This window comes from Ostrea edulis, chromosome 6, assembly GCF_947568905.1.
Source record: "Ostrea edulis chromosome 6, xbOstEdul1.1, whole genome shotgun sequence".
NCBI classification, from domain to species: Eukaryota; Metazoa; Mollusca; class Bivalvia; order Ostreida; family Ostreidae; genus Ostrea; species Ostrea edulis.
The window spans coordinates 88,496,945-88,517,404 of record NC_079169.1 but is presented as its reverse complement, the minus strand read 5'-3'; the positions used below and the strand labels follow the sequence as shown (position 1 = coordinate 88,517,404).

The following is a 20,460-nucleotide window of genomic DNA, read 5'->3' as shown; positions in this document are numbered from 1 at the left end:
TATATAGGGAGGAACAATACATCACAATATTTCAACATCATGGAAAATAGACATGCTCCTCATATTTCAGATAATAGTTGTACTAATTACAACCTGAATAAGCCAAAATATACATAAATCAACCAATGCACCCATTCCTTTGTTTGTGACCTTAAACTGAACTTTTCTTTGATTTCTTAGTCATCAGACCTCGTTCTGATTTTTTCATTTCTCTTTGCAAAATGCTGTTACTCAGACAAGTGTTAATTAATTTTGTTTGCAATATAACAGTCATGAGTTACATATAATATGCTTAACACGTCAACAAGTGTCCATTAATTTTGTTTGCATAAACAGTTCGTTTTGAGTCTGGTATATATAAATACTTCAATAAGGATAAGTTTACTCTCATTATCTAACTAACATTGGAGTCGCTTACCTCTCTAACCCGCTCCTTAATGTCGGAGTCAGACATGAGTGGACTCTGAGTTCGTGGGGTGTTTTCTCCTAGAATAAAACCAAAAATCATAATCATACATAAACTAGAGAAATTTATGTCACAGCTAGTACCTTCATATGCATACTAATGCAGTAAAACACAATTAGAGTGAAAAACAGTTATATATATATATATATATATATATATATATATATATATATATGTGTGTATATATATTATATATATATATAATAAACCTTTAATTCACTATTTTCCTCACATAGGGGAATTCGTTATAGGCGTTTTCCTTATAAGGATATTTTACATTTCAAAAAATAAATCCTAGATTCATTTAAACTGTAAGGATTCTATATAAAGCTATGCCTCCTCTCATTGACATCTTCATTTTTAATATTACTTTATAAGTTCAGATATACATGTATAGTTTAAAATTCTAATTTGATTTTTTAACAGATTTCATCTTTAAACAATGTTAGACATGTTAAACAAATTCTACAGTTTTCCTCCATCTGGTCCTGTAACATGAAGTGTTGGTCAGACTATAATACCTAAACCTGTAACAGGAAGTGCTGGTCAGACTAAACCTGTAACAGGAAGTGCTGGTCAGACTATAATACCTGGTCCTGTAACACGAAGTGTTGGTCAGACTGTAACACCTAAACCTGTAACACGAAGTGTTGGTCAGACTATAATACCTAAACCTGTAACAGGAAGTGCTGGTCAGACTAAACCTGTTACAGGAAGTGCTGGTCAAACTAAACCTGTAACAGGAAGTGCTGGTCAGACTAAACCTGTAACAGGAAGTGTTGGAGAGACTATAACACCTGGTCCTGTAACAGGAAGTGCTGGTCAGACTATAAAACCTAAACTTGTAACAAGAAGTGCTGGTCAGACTAAACCTGTAACAGGAAGTGCTGGTCAGACTATACCACCTGGTCCTGTAACAGGAAGTGTTAGTCAAACTATAACACCTTAAACTGTAACAGAAAGTGCTGGTCAGACTATAACACCTGGTCCTATAACAGGAAGTGTTTGCCAGACTGTAACACCTAAAACTGTAACAGGAAGTGTTTGCCAGACTATAACACCTAAAACTGTAACAGGAAGTGTTAGTCAGACTATAACACCTAAAACTGTAACAGGAAGTGTTTGCTAGACTATACCACCTGGCCCTTTAAGAGGAAGTGTTAGTCAGACTATAACACCTAAAACTGTAACAGGAAGTGTTAGTCAGACTATAACACCTAAAACTATAACAGGAAGTGTTTGCCAGACTATATCACCTGGCCCTTTAACAGGAAGTGTTAGTCAGACTATAACACCTAAAACTGTAACAGGAAGTGTTGGTCAGACTTAATACCTAAACCTGTAACAGGAAGTGCTGGTCAGACTAAACCTGTAACAGGAAGTGTTGGTCAGACTATAACACCTGGTCCTGTAACAGGAAGTGCTGGTCAGACTATAACACTTTAACCTGTAACAGGAAGTGCTGGTCAGACTATAACACTTTAACCTGTAACAGGAAGTGCTGGTCAGACTGTAACACCTAAACCTGTAACAGGAAGTGCTGGTCAGACTATAATACCTAAACCTGTAACAGGAAGTGCCGGTCAGACTACAGTCCCTGAAACGTTCTACTTTACCATTTTTCCGTTCGCTCACTGTGCGTTCGCCGTTCACAAAGCGTTCACCATTCACTGTCATTCGGAACACCAAAGTCAAAGGATCAATTTTCACAGCAAGGCAAAAATGAAAAAGGAACTTGTGCATAAGAGTGAAAGTAAACTTCTTATTATATCAGAAATTTAATTTATAAAGTACAAATATCAGGATTATCAACTGCAAAAATTCAAGGAAAACTGTGGATCACTTATCGATATCAAAGAATAGAATAAATCATTGTTATTATCATTAAAAAACACAAGTATTGTTTGGGTAAAAAGTGGGAGAAGTTCTGAATGAGAGAAAAATGCAAGAGCCTTCAGTTATGAATTTAACCCTTATACATATGCATATAGCGAAAATCCAGCAACAAGCGCTGGTATGTGTACGAAAATGTGGCAGATTTAGTTAATAAACACCTCGCCCCCACCCAAATTATCATTTTGATATTTTCAAGTATGGACAAAAGCACAATTCATTATATATAAGATATTTAAAATATTTATTATATTTTATTTTGTCTCACCTGACAAGAATTATATATAAGTTTATCAATTTTCTTAAACCCCCCATCTCTCTCTCTCTCTCTCTCTCTCTCTCTCTCTCTCTCAAAAAAAAACAACAAAACAAAACAAAAAAACAAACAAACTATGCTACACTGTACGTTTCAATGCACATTCGTGCTCAAATATCAAATTGATTTGACAAATATTTCTGATTATTTTACGCCAATCTTTATCAGAGACATTGTCAATAAATATATTTACTCCTTTCCCCCAATTTAAAAGTTTTGAACCGTTTGTCTCTAATATAAAGAGAAAATATTTCTCGTATATTTCTGCCCCACATATGGTATATGTATCAGGTCCAGTCCAAAGACTATTTCTACCTATGTAGCTATTAATAGCTACCTAGGTATTTAAACCTACTTAAAGTAGCTATTTCTACCTACTTTTACCTGTTTTTGAAAATTTTAATAAATAATAATTAAAGCGCATCTTCTAAACAGGTCAGCCGTGTTGTGCATCATGTTGTGCACGTGCACAGCAAAATTCGGAGTGTAAACTTGAAAACTTTATGAGGATTGAGAATGTAGAGGAAATGCATGAAAAATCATCCCAAAAACCTTTTATGTAAAAATGCATGAAGGTAAACTTCAAAATTTACAGATATTTAAGATATTCTAGGCTTCTTATCACGTAGTTTTGATCCTAAGCTACCAGAAAATGGAACTGAGTGTATCTATTGATGCAAATTTGAAAGATTTGAAAGTAATCATTTTTTGTCCAAAATTTTTGTGGTATTCATCGTCAGTGTAAGTGAATCAAAAAATTTGGTACATACCATATTGCGCTGTTCCTGCGTTTGGCCACGAAATGCAAATAAAGGGAAAAGTAGGTAAAAATAGCTACCTGAAGTAGGTTTAAATACAGTGGAACCCCGTTATTACGTTCCCCCTTTAATACGTTAGTCCGCATATTACGTTGGAATTTCAAAGCACAAAACCATTTCTTAACAAACCTATATAAAATAGACCTTGTTATTACGTTGTCCTAAGATGCCGGGACTCAGTATTACGTTGTAAAAATTCCGACGAAAACGTAATAAACCCCTAATTATTCAATAGTGATTCTCAAAATAATAAGCCATTCACACCTTGACTGCCTGAGGCAGTCACCACGTAAATTTCCTAGTCTGTTTGGGGATTAGAGACGCTTGACTGATCATGCTTCGATAGATCTAGCGACATCAATACAGGTGAATACCCCGTATCGAAGCCAGTGATAAACAATTAAATAATGTTTATTTAGAAATTGTACTCTATGAAATTTACTTCATTTTTCATATTTTGATAATCAAAGAAATAATTTCTCAACTACCTGCGTGTTCAGCATAGTGTGATTACCTTCGCTATTAAAACTCTATTTACGGACAGCTTTGGTACCAAACATGAAAGACAAGATTTATCGTAGCAATGTTAAAACCGCTTGGGTAACTTCTTGGACATAGGTGACTAAAGGTGTTCAATTAAAAAATTGTCCGTTGTTTGGACATGTAGCTTGGGTGTTCGTAAATCTCGTCCATACATACACCAATCAAACTGTCCTGTGTTATCGGCCGATTCGTGCACGGCATTTATCTCTGTGAATATTCTAAAATTCCCTGATGTGCACGTGATTTTAGTGCCATCATTTAGCGTTGTAAATGAAATCTTCGTGCATCATTATATTTTTTTTTATGTGGATTGCGCTTAAATTGTTCTCCGTGTTTATCGTTGGTGAGAAAAGTGTGTAAGTGTTGGGTATCGTGTGCGTTTTGTGTCTATAGTTTTGTTGTTTTTTGGATGGGATTTTTTTTTTATTGCGTTGTGTATTGTGTAATTAGCAAACTTAATAAAAACGATGTTTTGTTATTTTTTTAATACGAACCGGAACGAGTTATTGAGAGAAATTTACATGCACACATTGTTTTAAAGTTGAACAAAAAAGTATTTACGCTAATATTCACCTATATAAGTTCAATAACCCTTTTATTATATAGCTAAAGTATTTAGTTGTTAAATTATATCCCTTTTCACTCAAACTACTCCAAAATAGACGAGAATTCATCAATATTGGCAGTGTGCAATAACAGCATGCACTTCTTAACTGTTCAATATTTAACCCGTCATTAATGCATGAAGCAAACTGATTTTGTAAATGGGGACATCATAATTTATGTACAGTAAAACATTTTGCTTAAGTAAATATCAAATACCGGCTCTGTCAGATTCGGAGGACCATCGTCTGCCATTTTGGCTTGTTTACGTCGTTACGGTAACGTCAATATTGAACGCTCATACTCGGAATGTTTCGGGCGCATACAATTTACGCAATGCAAAGTTAGCGTTCAATAAATTCTCAGGATATTGAACGCTAACATTCTCTAGATTTTACGCTGATTTTATATTAGACTATTTATTAGCTATATAATACAGTTTTATCCGCATCAAAAATATGCAAATATTGCACAATCTAAATGTAAATTCATGGTCACACTACTTATTTTGTATGTATGTACATTAATTCTGGGAGATTATTTCCTCAGTTCGAAATACTATATCTAGATTTACAGTGAAGTGAATTACGCAAAATCTAAGTGGGAATAAACATTTTATACTATTTAGAAGCGTTCAGGTGTCAACACGAGGGACATCATGTACCTGTTCTACCCGTGCTGGTTGTTCAATGCATTTATGCGACCGCACTTGTAAATTTTGAAGCCATGCATGTGCATCTGTAAATTCTTGGCGCTAATTACTAGACTATCTTTAATTCACATGCATCATTTATACTCTTGTATTAAGAAATATAATACTATGCATCTTAAGTCAAAATATATAATTACATGTAGCATACCGAGATAAAGCATCGATATTCACGATTTATGAAAACATCAAGAATTCTAAATATTATGAAATATATGTTTCTAGTTTTCATGTATACATGTATCTGTACAGAATATGCAATACTGTAAACAATGAACATATGAAATTTTCTTTTGTTTGTCCATCATTGTTTTGTGCATTGATGTGAAATTTACCATAATTTTCATAAGAAGTATACATCCAGTATTTGCACAAAAATGAACAAACAGATGTATTCATATATTCTCTACCTGATTATATAGTAAGTACAATCCAAGGGAAAAATCCGAAATATACTGAATGAATAGACCATTTTGCGTTCACCGTTCACTTTGCGTTTACCATTCACTTTGCATTCACCGTTCAACAAATTGCGTTCACCGTTTGCTCACCGTGCGTTCACTGTTCGTTCACCATTCGCTCCGTGTGCATTCACCGTTCGCTCACCGTGCGTTCACTGTTCGTTCACCATTCGCTCTGTGTGCGTTCACCGTTCGCTCACCGTGCGTTCACAGTTCAAGTGGGAAAGTAGAATGTTTCAGGGACTGTATAACCCTTAAACCTGTAACAGGAAGTGCTGGTCAGACTATAACATCTGGTCCTGTAACAGTAAGTGCTGCTCAGACTAAACCTGTAACAGGAAGTGCTGCTCAGACTAAACCTGTAACAGGAAGTGCTGGTCAGACAATAGGGGTCAGAGCTGGGGACCCATATCCTACCAAAGAAGCTTCGGGCTGAGATACCTAATCTTGTAACACCCTTCAGCCTATTTCCAAAAGATTTTCCACTCTGAAAACCTGATGTAATTTTCATATAAACTTATTTTCCTGGGCATCAAATATTGTAACTGTAGAGGATGAGAAAATAGTTGATTGAATGGGCTATTGAGTCCCAGACCTTTACAAACCACGAATCACCTCTATCAACCGCTCTACCAAGCTAATGTACGGACCATCTGTTCAAAAATCATACCAGTGACATCTGATTTCATTACTTTATCATGTTCAGTTGCAAATAAAGTACTGGCTAATTTTTAAATTCATTATATGTACTGTCTTGTATCATGGAAGTGACACAGTTTTCACCAACTATGCACAGATATAATATTACCAACAGACTTCATCTGGTGTACACACAATTCAATTCATAAATCTTTCCTATAATGATTTAAATCTCTTCTTATAAGTGAAAGAGATGGAGAAAGAAAATATGTTTGTAAAACATGTAGAATAGATTTGTAAACATCACATCATTTAGCAAGAAACCACTTGTGACACAAAGTTACTTGCTGTTAATTTCATATTTTAGAAGTATACATAAAAACTGTCGATCAACAATCTACACTCACAATTTGATGTTTCCGAGTCATATCTTGAAATCAAGTACTCGCGTAAAATTAGGAATCTACATTATGTGTACATCCCTGAAATAAATGTTTAAAGACCTTAAAATCAATATTAGGGGATCTAGTTTGTCTGTCAAGTTTGATGACTATATTTAGTAACAAGGTGTATTAATTTGGGAAAAGCTGATGTCCTCGTACAGCAGCAGAGTTATTCTGGTACCCAAGTCTTGTCACAAGGACTACACATCACGTGACATGTGAAACATGAAAGCCCTTATCAACTGTTCAAAAGTTCAGCAATGTTTTCAAGTTTTCCATAAGTAAGTCAAGGTTACAAAGTAAAGAATTTTGGTACCAATAGAAAGATCTTAGGTAACAAGGAATGAAAATGACAAGTAATCTGCTCTGAACAAATAAACTTTAATTAATTACTTAGGGACCTATTGTCCTCCTGTCACAAACAGACCAAAGCAAAGTAATTAATTATGTTATGACATTCTCTGAAATAATATTCCTACAAAACATCATTAACTTTACACAAATAATCAATGGTTGAATATGACGTGCATAACATCTTAATTTATAAATTCATAAACAAGAATGAATTACATCTAACCAATGGACTATATAATTAATGACTCACAATAACTGTTGAAATATTGTTGAAATGAAGGTTTTTTCAGATAAAAGACAGATGTTCTGAGTGGCATTGGCCTTTCCAAAATAACCTTGAGTGACCTTTGTCAGAAAGCCATTAAACTATTACTTATTTTTGTGATATATGATCAATACCTGTTCAAAAACTGTTGAAATAATAAAATAATGACATTTTTCGTTATACAAGGAATATATGTTCAGAGTGAAAATGACCTTTGTCCAAAAGTCCCTGTCCCAATGAAAGATTTAGGCGATATGAGCTCGGACACACTGGCAGACATGACAGCTACTTTATGCTCCCCCTGAAAATTTTTTGGGGAGCATAAAAAAAGAGAAAGCAAACATACTGACCAGTTTTTGCATGAAAACTTACAGATTGATAAACTAGTTTTTGATTACAATGACATGCTCATAGTGATGAAATGGCTGGGGAAAAGAAACATTGCATGAAGATGTAACTCTTAGGGTCTCTGACCACTAATCCAAGACCAAATCGGTGTTAGAATAATAATAGCCTTTTTTTAGAAGGCTTATTATATAGATTCTACCTGCCATCTAATCCTATAATGTTATGTATAATAAATATGTCTTAAACTAGAACTGTCCTCATAGGAGTAATCCCCCCCCCCCCCCCCCCCCCCCCCGGGGGTGGGGGGGGGGGCCTCATTGATAAAGCCTTATAAGGGCATTTGAAATATGGTATAGCTGAAAACTATAATAAATTATATATGCTTCAACTAAAATATGATCATTGATGGTCTTTAAGATATACTCTGGACAATGACAACTCCCCTAAGAATGGGAAAAGTAGGGGGGGGGATATCTATAACTTCCTTGAATACTGAGTGGTGCACAACTTTATTACTCATAATATAAGATATACACAAAGTTTTAATCAAATGTTTCCTGTTAATGATTTCCTTCAAACTTATTGAAAATGTCGATGGAACATCTGCACGTGGGATTTGATAATTATGATAACCATGATAGGTGTTTGTGTACACGTCATATCAATTATCACAATACCCCATACAATACCTGAATCTAATACGCAAGATCGTAAATACCGAGTTAGCGGAACTCTTTTGTAAAGAAGTCCGGAAATGCGTGTCGATCTTGGGCATTTTTTGTTTATTCAAAACATGGCATCAGAAGACGATTTAACCTCCATGTGCTTTCCACAATTAAAAGCATTTTTAAAATGAAAGGTGTGTAAAAACGTCTGGATACAGGAAAAATGAACTTCTGAATTTAGCTCGCGAAGCCATATATTTTGACGCAAGCTCTTCTCAGCTTTGTGAATTTCCTGGCTGACAGCAGTGGGGGGAAATCCACCACATTTCCATTAAAATCTATCAGTTGTGGATATTTCTGTGTATTATGTTGCTTTCTTGAATCATTACTACAGTCTAATGCAATGCAATGATAGTACAACATTGTTAAAATCGGGTGAATCGATCACGACAAAAATTGCAGAATTGGTATTATTTACCAACATGCCCAAATTCTCGCATACTCTGGGTCTCGCGAGACTTTGAAAGGGGAAAGTAAAGTTTAAAACCAAGATGGAAAAAGTAGTCGCGATCTTGCGTATTGGCATAAAGCATAGTTAGCAAATAAAATTGCGTAATTTTCCTCTTTATATATGGATAAACCACATCTTTCTGAGTAATATCAACTAGAAAAAGGACCAAGGGCCACATCGCTCACCTGAGTCATATCAACTAGCAAAACAACCAAGGGCCACATCACTCACCTTGTTAATGGTATTTTGTCTAGGTTACTGTAAACCCAGACCCAAGTATCACGTTGTGAAAACAAGAATCTTCCACAGGAACCCCCTTGTTTTCTTTATCAAGTCCTTTATGCGATAAATTTCATTTTTCAGACATTTTGTATATTTTTGTAAAGGAACAGTTTCCTGAAATTGTTATGAATACTACCATATCCTTATAACCAATTTTGGTGAAATTTTGATAATGCTGTTCATGGAAAATTGTAATTTTCTGAAGATAAATGATTCTATTTATGTAGGTCTTTCAGCTTAAAAATGACGATGATCTATATATTTAATTTGATAATTTATAAGTTTTAACTCTGAAAAATGGAAATAACTTTTATCAGATAACAATGTGAGTATGGAGTTACCATAGAAACTAAAACCACATCACTACTGATACTGTATCTCCATCGTAAAACTATTTTTGACTTTTGAAGCCAGCATTTTGCAAATTCAACAGTCATTATAATGATTTTATTTGCAAATACAACCTGTCTTTAGGTCAAATGCTGACTGATATGTTTCATACCACTTTATTAAGCTGTTCTTTACACACTGATTTTGACTACGGATCACTCCGTTTACCTGATCAAGATATAGGACTCACAAAGAGGGTGACCGGTCAACAGGTGATGCTTACTCCACCTACATGTAGGTACCTGATCTCACTTCTGGTATATCCAGGGGTCCATGTTTGCCAAACTCTTAATTTTCCATTCTTGATGGGATTCATGAGATTGATCACTGTTTGTTATCTTCATTTTTCCTTTATGTCAGGCAGTAATACCTGCACTTACCTGAAGAACTTAAAATCCTGAGACTATGTACCGCATTCCGAGCAGCTGCAAACTCTGAGTCCTCCACACTGCCATACACATCTGACCAAAAAAAAAATACAGAAGTTCACAGAAATTCTCAACAAGATGTGTTTGTGAAACACAAATGCACCCGATAATGGCCAATTCCAAAGATGGCCAAGGTCACAAGGGCAAATATCTTGGTACCAGTAGAAAGATCTTGTCAAAAGAAATGCTCATGTACAATATGAAAGCTCTAATATCTACCATTTAGAAGTTATGACCAATGTAAAAAAAAAAATTAAAAGTTGGTCAAATGTCAAGGTCAAAAGGTTCAATACCAACGGAAAGGTCTTGTAACAAGGAATACTCATGTGAAATATCAAAGCTCTATCTCTTACTGTTCAAAAGTTATTAGCAAGGTTAAAGTTTTCAAAAAGTAGGTCAAACTCCAAGGTCAAGGTCACAGGGTAAAAAATGTTGGTACTCATGGAAAGGTCTTGTCACAAGGAATACTCATGTGAAATATCAAAGCTCTATCACTTACTGTTCAAAAGTTATTAGCAAGGTTAAAGTTTCAGACAAAATTACAGAATGACAGACAGGACAAAAACAATATGCCCCCCGAGCTTCGATCTCGGGGGCATAAAAAAATACAGACGTTCACAGTAATTCTCAAAAAATGTCTATTGTGAAAATAAAATCTCCTACAGTGACGAAACTGATCCACAAACTTAAATACACCAAAAAAATAATCTACAACAATTTGAACCAATTTAGCATATTAAATCTACGCAAAAATTTCCAAATTTATGGCATACATCATTAGTTTCCAATCACACCTGCCTAACTGGCTGATTTAATGGCGCACTAAACCAGCTAAAAACAGGAAGAACTTCGATATCGGGAATAATGATTGCAGGTTGGGGTTTTTTTTTTATTTCAGGGGCCTTGGGCTTTATTGACATTTGCTTGAAATTGGGAAAAACATTCTGGTATGGAAAAAAGAATTCAGCACTGTGGGGAAAAAAACAAACCAGTGCATTAAGGAATAATTGGGACTCCTTCTGATTTATATTTTGGTCCAAGCTTACCTCATTTAAATAATCAGAGGCCAAAAAAGTTTGGTTTCCTGGGCAATTTTGAAACAAAAGTTGTGATCTGTGGGCCTGTGAAGGAGATTTATGAACAATAAGGCTACCCTGCTTTGATCGGTTTTCATTGTTTGGGAATTTTAAAGCTAAAATTGGGGAAAATATCTGTTTTGTAGAATTGGGAATGGGGCCTTACTTCAGCCCCTTACAGACCCTAAAAAATCCCTGAATTGGGATAAAAGACAGACATACCAGAATGCAAAAGAATGAATCCCGGGCATACTTTTCAGAAGGACCACTCTGGGCTGGTTTTTGAATGAGAATTTGTAGGATCTTAACATATGTAATTCAGCGATTCAGAACCGTCAAACTTGTGTGATCTTTGTTTTGTGGGTTCAGATAGAAATGTATGAGTCATGCAAATCTTTTCTTTTGGCAGAACTCTGAATTAGTCACATAAGTACCAGAGAGAGAGAGAAAGAGAGAGATGGATGATAAAACCTATAAAGTGAGGACAATTTTAACTATTTGACAGGAGTTGTGAGGACAGTAAGTACAATAAAAGGACAAAATTCTGTCCTCACAATTACGTCCCCATAAATGTGATCCACAGCATGTGAAAGATGTAGATACAAAATATTAGATTAGTGAGGACAAGTGGTGTGGGGACATGTTCTCACTAATGTTCTCTCTCAAAACCATTTTTTCACAATTTGAAAGAGAGTATTAGATAAACTTTTACAGGTGTCCCTATAGTTAACATAACACAGTACATTTTTTGCCTTTATTATAAACATATTCATGTATTCTCTTCTAGACATTGTGAGGATGTTCTCAGTTAACAGGTTTCATGTCCAGAGAGAGAGAATGAGAGAGAGAGAGAGAGAGAGAGAAAGTGAGTGAGAAAGAGTGAGAAAGAGAGAGAGTGAGAGAGAAAAAGAGAGAGTAAGAGAGAGAGAGAGAGTGAGAAAGAGAGAGAGAGTGTGTGTGAGAGTGAGAAAGAGAGAGTGAGAAAGAGAGAGGGAGTGAGTGAGAAAGAGAGAGATTGAGAGAGAAAGAGATTCAGAGAGGAACTGACCAGATTCAACAGAAATCATGCGTGAATTTTCCAAATTCTCTTACCCCCGCTTCCGTAATTGGTGCCATTGATGATAACGGAACTGACAAATCCCGGGGATTTACCCACTTTTGTGGGGAACGTGTCAAATTTTAGAGAAGTCTCGTTGTTTCTCCGATGGTAATTTACCAAGGCCTCCAAGTACTTCTCTCCACCCACAACTGTAATTGTAAACGTTACAGAATTAACTAGAAAAAAGGTCCAGAGAGCATGGATGTCCTGCTGCTGCAGTGGTTCTTCAAAAATGAAATAAACATAAAATCCAGAATATGAGGTTACAGTCACATTGAAGGTCAAGGTCATACAATTTAGGTGTGAGGTGACAATTCTGTGAATGCATGATATTTCTGTGAATCTGTGAATGCATGACAATTCTGTGAATGCATGACATTTCTGTGAATCTGTGAATACATGACATTCATGTAGGCACCTTCACTATGTTAGTCTTTTAAAAAGGAGATTAATGTAAAATTCATGAATACGAGGTCAAGGTTACACAGATGGTCACGATAAACATTTCAGCATGCTAATCATGTGTCTCTGTATGAAGGTCGATAAAGGCATCCTCTATGAGTCAAATAAAAACAAGCATTCCACTGGTCAGGGCATATCCTCCCATAACTAGTGTCCACAAGCTTTTCTATGAAGTCCCATAGTGATCATAAACTTTGACATTTTGACCCCAATATTAAATATGGTTCTTCCTCTTTTGATAACAAAGCCACATATGAAGTATCAAATCAAAAATGTGTCCTGTAGAGTGTCTAAGACCTCAGCGTTACACACACACAATCGCCTCGGTCACCTAACTTCTCACGTAGCGTCTCAAAGTCAAGGTTGAAGCCGTCTGAGATCTCTCTAACGTGTCCTTTAAATTCTTTCGTATTGTTCTCAAGTTTTTGTTCAAATTCTTTCTTTGCATCGGCTTTGATTTCTTTTGTGGTGTTTTCTTTCATTTCTGTCAGAATTGTGCTTTTCACGAACAATCCTCTTACTACAATGCATATCCCTTCTTGCAATGAGGGAAACACAAAACATGAAATCCTGATATATGAAGTCGGGATCAAATGGAAGATCAAGGTCAAATATTAGAATTTTTATGAAATCATTAGTTTATTTTTTAAAAATTGCTAAAACGCATCATAGATATGTATGGCCGAGTTGCAGTTTGGAAAATTATGCACGCTTGCATTCATGAAGTAAAATCATGTACGTATTTAATATAGTTTATAAGTATAAAACTTTGAATGGTGCAATAGGTATTTAGTGTGATAATGACCTTGACCTTTGGCCTTTGGATTTCAAAAGCAACATGAATCTTGAATGTCATCAGGATTTGAAGCCTGATAAATATGCACCAGCAAGTACATGGATAAAAGTTAGAGGCAAGCTCAAATCTACAGTATATAGTGAAAAAGTGACCTTGACCTTTGGACCTCAAAATAAATAGAAACCTTTCTCTTTCGGGTGTGATCATGTTATGCAAGTCTCACAAAGATGCACCAAAAGGTATGAAAGTTAGAGACCGGACAAGCTAATTATGGACGCCGCACGCCCGTCCTTCGCCAATTTAAAAGCCAAGATTTGCTACGCAACTCAGCTAAAAACGAGAGAAGCACAAATGGAACAGAAAGATGGATGGAGATGACCATGTACGTGCCCTTGCTATCAAATGATTGTGTGTAAAATTGCAGTTGCCCAAAATACTTACATTAATGAATAAATAACTCAATATCATTTCAACCACTCAAGTAACTTACCTTTCTCAAATTTTACATCCTTTGCTCGGGAAGGAGGGTTTGACACTGCAAACAGAATTATAGAGGATATCAGAACCACTTGGAAGAAATTATTTGCTCTTCTTTCGATTTGACATTCATTTATTAATCATATGCCTAAGTGGGAAATACAAACTGGACTTCAACAAAGAGATTTATTTGTCTGAATATCCAAAAATGAAAGATACAGGTAAGCAAATGACATTTTATTTGAATGTCCTTGAAGGGACGTTCTTGTTTGTTCTGCTTTTCGTTTCTTTACCTGGACTTGTTTGTTTGATTTCTTTACCTGGACTTTGTTTGTTTGTTTCATTTACCTGGACTTGTTTGTTTTCTTTACCTGGACATGGTTTGTTTTGTTTACATGGACTAAGTTTGTTTTGTTTACCTGGACTTTGTTCTGTTTACCTGGATTTAGTTTTGTTTACCTGGATTTAGTTTGTTTTGTTTACCTGGACTTTGTTTTGTTTACCTGGACTTGGTTGGTTTTGTTTACCTGGATTTTGTTTTTGTTTTATCCTGGACTTGGTTTGTTTGTTTACCTGGACTTAGTTTGCTTTTGTTTACCTGGACTTTGTTTTGTTTACCTGGATTTAGTTTGTTTTGTTTACCTGAACTTAGTTTGTTTTTGTTTACCTGGACTTGGTTGGTTTTGTTTACCTGGATTTTGATTTTTTTATCCTGGACTTGGTTTGTTTGTTTACCTGAACTTACTTTGTTTTTGTTTACCTGAACTTAGTTTGTTTTTGTTTACCTGGACTTGGTTTGTTTATTTTGTTTCCTGGACTTGATTCATTTGTTTTCATTTACCTGGATATAGTTTGTTTGTTTACCTGGACTTAGTTTGTTTTTGTTTACCTGGACTTAGTTTGTTTTTGTTTACCTGAAATTAGTTTGTTTTTGTTTACCTGGACTTGGTTTGTTTATTTTGCTTCCTGGACTTGAGTCGTTTGTTTTCGTTTACCTGGATATAGTTTGTTTGTTTACCTGGACTTGGTTTACTGGTTGCTGTGCTCTCAAGTGGAACATTTTCTTTTCCCCCTTGAAGTTTTTTGAATCTGGGAGGAATCTCGAATCTCTTTCCAAACTGACCACTGTCGGACTGCTAGAGGAAACAATCAAAGTACTGAAAGCCGGGCTCATGTACAGAAAACTTAGAGCTTCCTAAAAAATGCCTGTGTACAAAAGCTGAATATTCTGCACATGACACAATCAAATAATGCACCATGTTAAAATGTACAATATAAAACACACTTATAGCTAAGTACTGGGGACTAATATTCATTATAAAACTACTAGGAAGGAATCATATCTCAAATAATTTCAATTTGATTTATTGTTTGTATCTGTTTAATGCATCTACCAAGTTTTACTTCAAAAGATTCATTAGAGAGGAAAATAAACAGTGTCTCAATAATTCTGAAAAGCCCTTGTACACAGGCATATGAAGAGTACTTTGATGAACAAGTTTTGCTTCACATTACGAATTGTGCTAGCCATACATACATGTACACTGTACATGAAAATACTGTACTTCCTTTTTTTGCTCACAGAAACGTTTTTTTTTTCATATAAATTTGTGAGTTTGTATTGAAAAATAAAGTTCTCGTGAACAAGATTGCATATACAGGTATCCATAAACCAACTGAATTTATGACACACTGATGAATATGATAAATGCAAGTTTGGGAGGAAAAATTAGAATAACGGATGTGTTTGAGATTATTGTAGTATAAAAAGTGTTTAAATAGAGTGAATTACCCCATAATTTCCTGAAGTGGCGGCTGTCATTGCTGCATTAAACGCTTTGTTGACTGTGACACGACGTCTATTTCCATTACTCATGTTAATCTGCGTAACAAAGAGAAGACAACTCGAACTGAATACCTTACAAATATCATACATCAGGTAATTTTATCAAATACAGTATAATTTGTCCAAACCGGCCTCTGAGTACTCCGGCGCTCTGTCAATTCCGGCCACAAAATATAGTCCCTAACATTTCTTTAACAAATCCTTTATTGATAATTCCCTGTACTCTGGATACTGTGTATTCTGCATATCGGCCGGCTTACACAGTCCCAACTGCTATCAATTAACTTTAATTATCCTGTGTAAACCGGCCCCTCAATGATACACCACCCTAATTGTTGTGGTCAATTGTATTCGGTGTACACAAGGTCCCAACTGCTCGTAATTAGATCTAATTATCGCATTTAAACCAGCCACCCCACGATGACCAACCTGTCGGTATTCGGTCGATCACACGCGGTGTACACAAAGGGTGTCTCAAGGGAAGCCACAGGTAAGTAAAAGAGTGCAACTGGCAAGGAGTCGTGATCAGTTTAAAATAAAACCTGATTTTTAGGGGGTGCACTTTTCAATTATGACAGCACCACGCACAAGTTAATGGCGCCCTCCCCCTAACGATTGAGACGAGAACTGACATTAAAAGACAAAGTTCAATTAATCGATGAATTCGATACATTCTTGGAATGAAACAAAATCGGCAACAATCCCGTTATGTTTTCCAAAAGCAGGGTTTCCCCTCGTGGACTTCTCAGAGCTCTACAGCGAGTCAGACAGTGATGATATACAGTTAGTTAGCACAACTCGCCATGTCCGGTTGATCACTCGGCATTGCATTAGTTTCCGTTTCACAAATTGAGACAGTTGAAAGCAATACATTTACAATGAAAGTTGGGAAAGACAAATTTTAAACGAACACAACACAAACTTGACGAACGTACATAATGTAGCACTTGATAACGGCGATGATGTAGACGAAATCGACAATTTACCAACAGAAAATTGCGCGAATAATTCCCAGATTTTAAACTGTTTAATGAAAATTGAAATTTTTTTCAAATGAGCACGACATTAAAGTACTGATATTTATATTTTTACATTATAAATTCTTTTGTGATATATTAAAACGTTAGCAATCATTACACACGTATGCATAGATAGTGAATACAAGGGAAGCAACTCTCATTCTTGTCAACATTCTGCACTCCGGACTCTGTGCAAACCGGCCAATTTCTTTGGAACCACACATAGCCGGTTTAGACAGATTATACTGTACCATATAAATATTGTACATTGGGTAATTTTGCCAAATATTGTATATCGGGTAATTGTTTGTACAGTACATTGGGTAATTTTGTCAAATTCCATACATCCAGTAATTTTGTTAAATATCATACATCGGATAATTCTGTTAGCGTATACATATCATACATTGGGTAATTTTGTTAAATACTGTACATCAGGGCCCGGTTTTTCGAAAGCTGATTAACTTTAACACAGTGTTAACTCGGTGTTAACTTCTGTGTTAAAGTTAACCATGTGATTAACTGTTTTTCAAAATGCGAGTTTGCGTTAACACTGTGTTAACGTTGTGTTAACTTTAATCCACCTCCAGTACCTGTGTTAAGTCTTAACACAGTGGTTAAAAATGGCCGCCTACTTCATTTTCTGTCCGCCTCAGACCAAAAATCATGAAAATTTCAAAGGCTTAGACATTCTGAGGTGTGTATTGATGCTGAACTATGACGGTGTGTTGTTTATGTTGTCATAAATTCATATATTCGTCAAATCTCATGAAATTTACCTAAGGGGAACAGCTAATGGAAAAAACTAGTACAGTTGGATGATGGTGTTACACTTTTCTGTCAGTGGCAATATCTTGCACGCATCTATAGATACTTTTGGCAGAAACTTTCAATAAGGGGGGGGGGGGTCAATAAAACTCGTATTATATTCACTTATATGAAATCCTGCAACAGGACCCATGCTTAAGATATAATTTTACCTAATTTTGGCTTCCAAATGTCAAAGTGTATGCAGGCCCTTAGTTCATGATGATAATCTCCATTGAAACACCAACTTTAAAAACACTATCGTCTGCACTGGCCTTGACCTTTTGAAAATCCCTTGTATCATTTACAACTGATTCAAATGAAGATTTGCATGCATGAAACGTACATACATGTATTTTCTTTTTGAAGGCTATCTAATATGAACAGTATTCAATTTAGGCTAATACAGAATAGTTGTTAACACAAACTTAGGAAGAGTTTTTCATTGTTGATATTCCAGATTAATCTCCCTTAGTAGAAATGGAGTGGTGGATCAAGTGTTATGTTTAAAATAAAAAGAATATTAAAATAAATAGATGCATAAAAAGTACATAGATATAAAATGCTATAGATATGTATGTGAGCAGACTATCATAAGGTAAATTTATTTATCATTTTCTTCATGAATATCTTTAACTGTTTTGGGGAAAATAAGACTTTTAAAGAGTATTAAAAAAAAAAAAATTAGATGTTCTTAGAAATTTAGAATTTTTTATAGGCTAGCATCGTCGTTAAACCCCTCCCATAAATTTTGTCCAATTATGAATCAAACAATATAGAAAACCATGTTTTATTTCCTAGTCCAAAACATGTAGCACCTCACCCCATTATTTCTGACAACATACGTTTACTGTTATTTTTACATGCAAAGTCTGACACCCCCCTTCCCCGCTTCTTCATATCATAGCACCAGTGATTGGTAGTTGAAATGTAAGCTTGAACTGAACCCGTATATTTTACTGATAAAGGATGAAACCGACCCCCTCCCCCATCACGCAACTTAGGATTTTAGGTTCGGCTCGTACAGAACAACTCATTTTAGGAGGGGGGGGGGGTGTATAAATTATTTTGTTTTGGCTTGTCAAGTATTTTCAGACAATTGTGAAGTCAACTTGTTCGACTCCCTATAAACCCCCACTTTGATAAACTATGCAATGAGCCTGTTTTCTACAACATAAGCACCGTTTTTCTCAACTAGGCTTCTAAAGGCCTAGTATATATCATTATATCCAATACCTCTATGATTATTCAAATTGAATAGACTAATAAATGCATTTATACAAGTATAAGTGCATGGCTCACAGTCACTGTCATGTATTTTGAAACAAAACAATACATGAACATTTCATCAGCTATCTCCCACAAACAAGACTTTTATTTACTCCTGCATTCTTATTGTTTACATAGGAAGTACATGTGCATTATGGGTAATCAAATGATTAGCAAGTGGTTAACTCGGTTAACACAGTGTTAACTAATCAATGTGTTAAATTGCTTTCGAAAAACAGAATTTAACCATTGTGTTAGCTAATCACTTGGTTAGGAGTTAACACTGCGTTAAACTTAACCACTGTGTTAAAGTTAACCAGCTTTCGAAAAACCAGGCCCAGGTAATTTTGTTAAATACTGTATATCAGGTAATTTTGTTAAATACTGTACATTAGGTAATTTTGTTAAATACTGTACATCGGGTAATTTTGTTAAATACTGTATATCGGGTAATTTTGTTAAATAAGGTATATCGGGTAATTTTATTAAATACTGTACATCGGGTAATTTTGTTAAATACTGTACATCGGGTAATTTTGTTAAAGACTGTATATCAGCTAATTTTGTTAAATATCATACATCGGATAATTTTGTTAAATAGCATATAGATATCATACATCAGGTAATTTTGTTAAATACTGTACATCGGGTAATTTTGTTAAATACTGTTTATCAGGTAATTTTGTTAAATACTGTATATCGGGTAATTTTGTTAAATACCGTATATTGGGTAATTTTGGCACATTGAAATGTTGGCTTTGTTGGTGGATGACGAAAATTCGCAAAAGAAAAACCCAAATATTTCTATCCATATAAATGATAAGATTTGTCAACAGAAAATACGTCAAAATATGAAGCCCTAAGATTTCAAACTACATTTTTTTTTAAGAATTTGCTAAATATTCCCGACATCAAAATTACTCAATATACGGTAAAACAATCACAAAATGATATCAATGTCCGGGCAATGTTAAGTCCACTTGATACAAACAAAAGAATGAATGCATGGGTTGACATAATTTTTTTTTTTTTATTATTCTGGTTGTAATATTAAAATACAAACATAAAATTCCTAAAGATTTAAAGAGACTTGTAAATTTTCTATCATGTTCAAAAGTTGAAATATATTGCATTATATGAATTTCCCCATATTGGACTTTTATATTAAGAAATCATGGAAATAAATTACATTCCATAAGGTAAATTGTATCCATTTTACTTAATATGAAAACATAAATTTAGTTTTTCATTTTCACCATTTTTGAAAAAAAGTTTGTTTGTAGCAAGTGTTGTTATTTACTAGAACTAAAGACATTGGTATCTCAACATTAACTGAGCTGAAAAACATGGGGAGGGGGGGATGCATAGATTGAATTAGATTTCTACATCAAGTATCCAATCCCCCCTTCACAAGCCAAGAGTGACCTCATAGAAAGGAGAAGTGGATCATTCCCCACCACTAACGAAGGAAGATT

General features: G+C 35.0%; 2 protein-coding genes across 8 annotated transcripts in view; one reads left to right on the top strand and one right to left on the bottom strand.

The window, feature by feature from the left end:
- LOC125647763 (tudor domain-containing protein 7-like) overlaps positions 1-20,460 on the bottom strand; it is a 101,792-nt gene that overhangs the window by 68,876 nt on the left and 12,456 nt on the right. For 4 of the 7 annotated variants that reach the window (XM_056142540.1, XM_056142539.1, XM_056142545.1 and 1 more), the window contains exons 6-11: positions 15,837-15,926; positions 15,063-15,180; positions 14,058-14,102; positions 12,303-12,458; positions 10,087-10,167; positions 419-486 (exon numbers count right to left, since the gene is read on the bottom strand). In XM_056142540.1, the coding sequence (XP_055998515.1) occupies positions 419-486; positions 10,087-10,167; positions 12,303-12,458; positions 14,058-14,102; positions 15,063-15,180; positions 15,837-15,926 (558 nt within the window). The remainder of the gene's footprint in view (positions 1-418; positions 487-10,086; positions 10,168-12,302; positions 12,459-14,057; positions 14,103-15,062; positions 15,181-15,836; positions 15,927-20,460) is intronic. The other 3 variants (XM_056142543.1, XM_056142542.1, XM_056142544.1) reach the window with 1 other exon arrangement.
- Positions 14,662-20,460, top strand: part of LOC125645932 (protein Hikeshi-like) — a 145,465-nt gene continuing 139,666 nt past the window's right edge. Inside the window, exon 1 of the mRNA XM_056142551.1 lies at positions 14,662-14,671. The gene's annotated coding sequence lies outside the window, so the exon portion shown is untranslated. The remainder of the gene's footprint in view (positions 14,672-20,460) is intronic.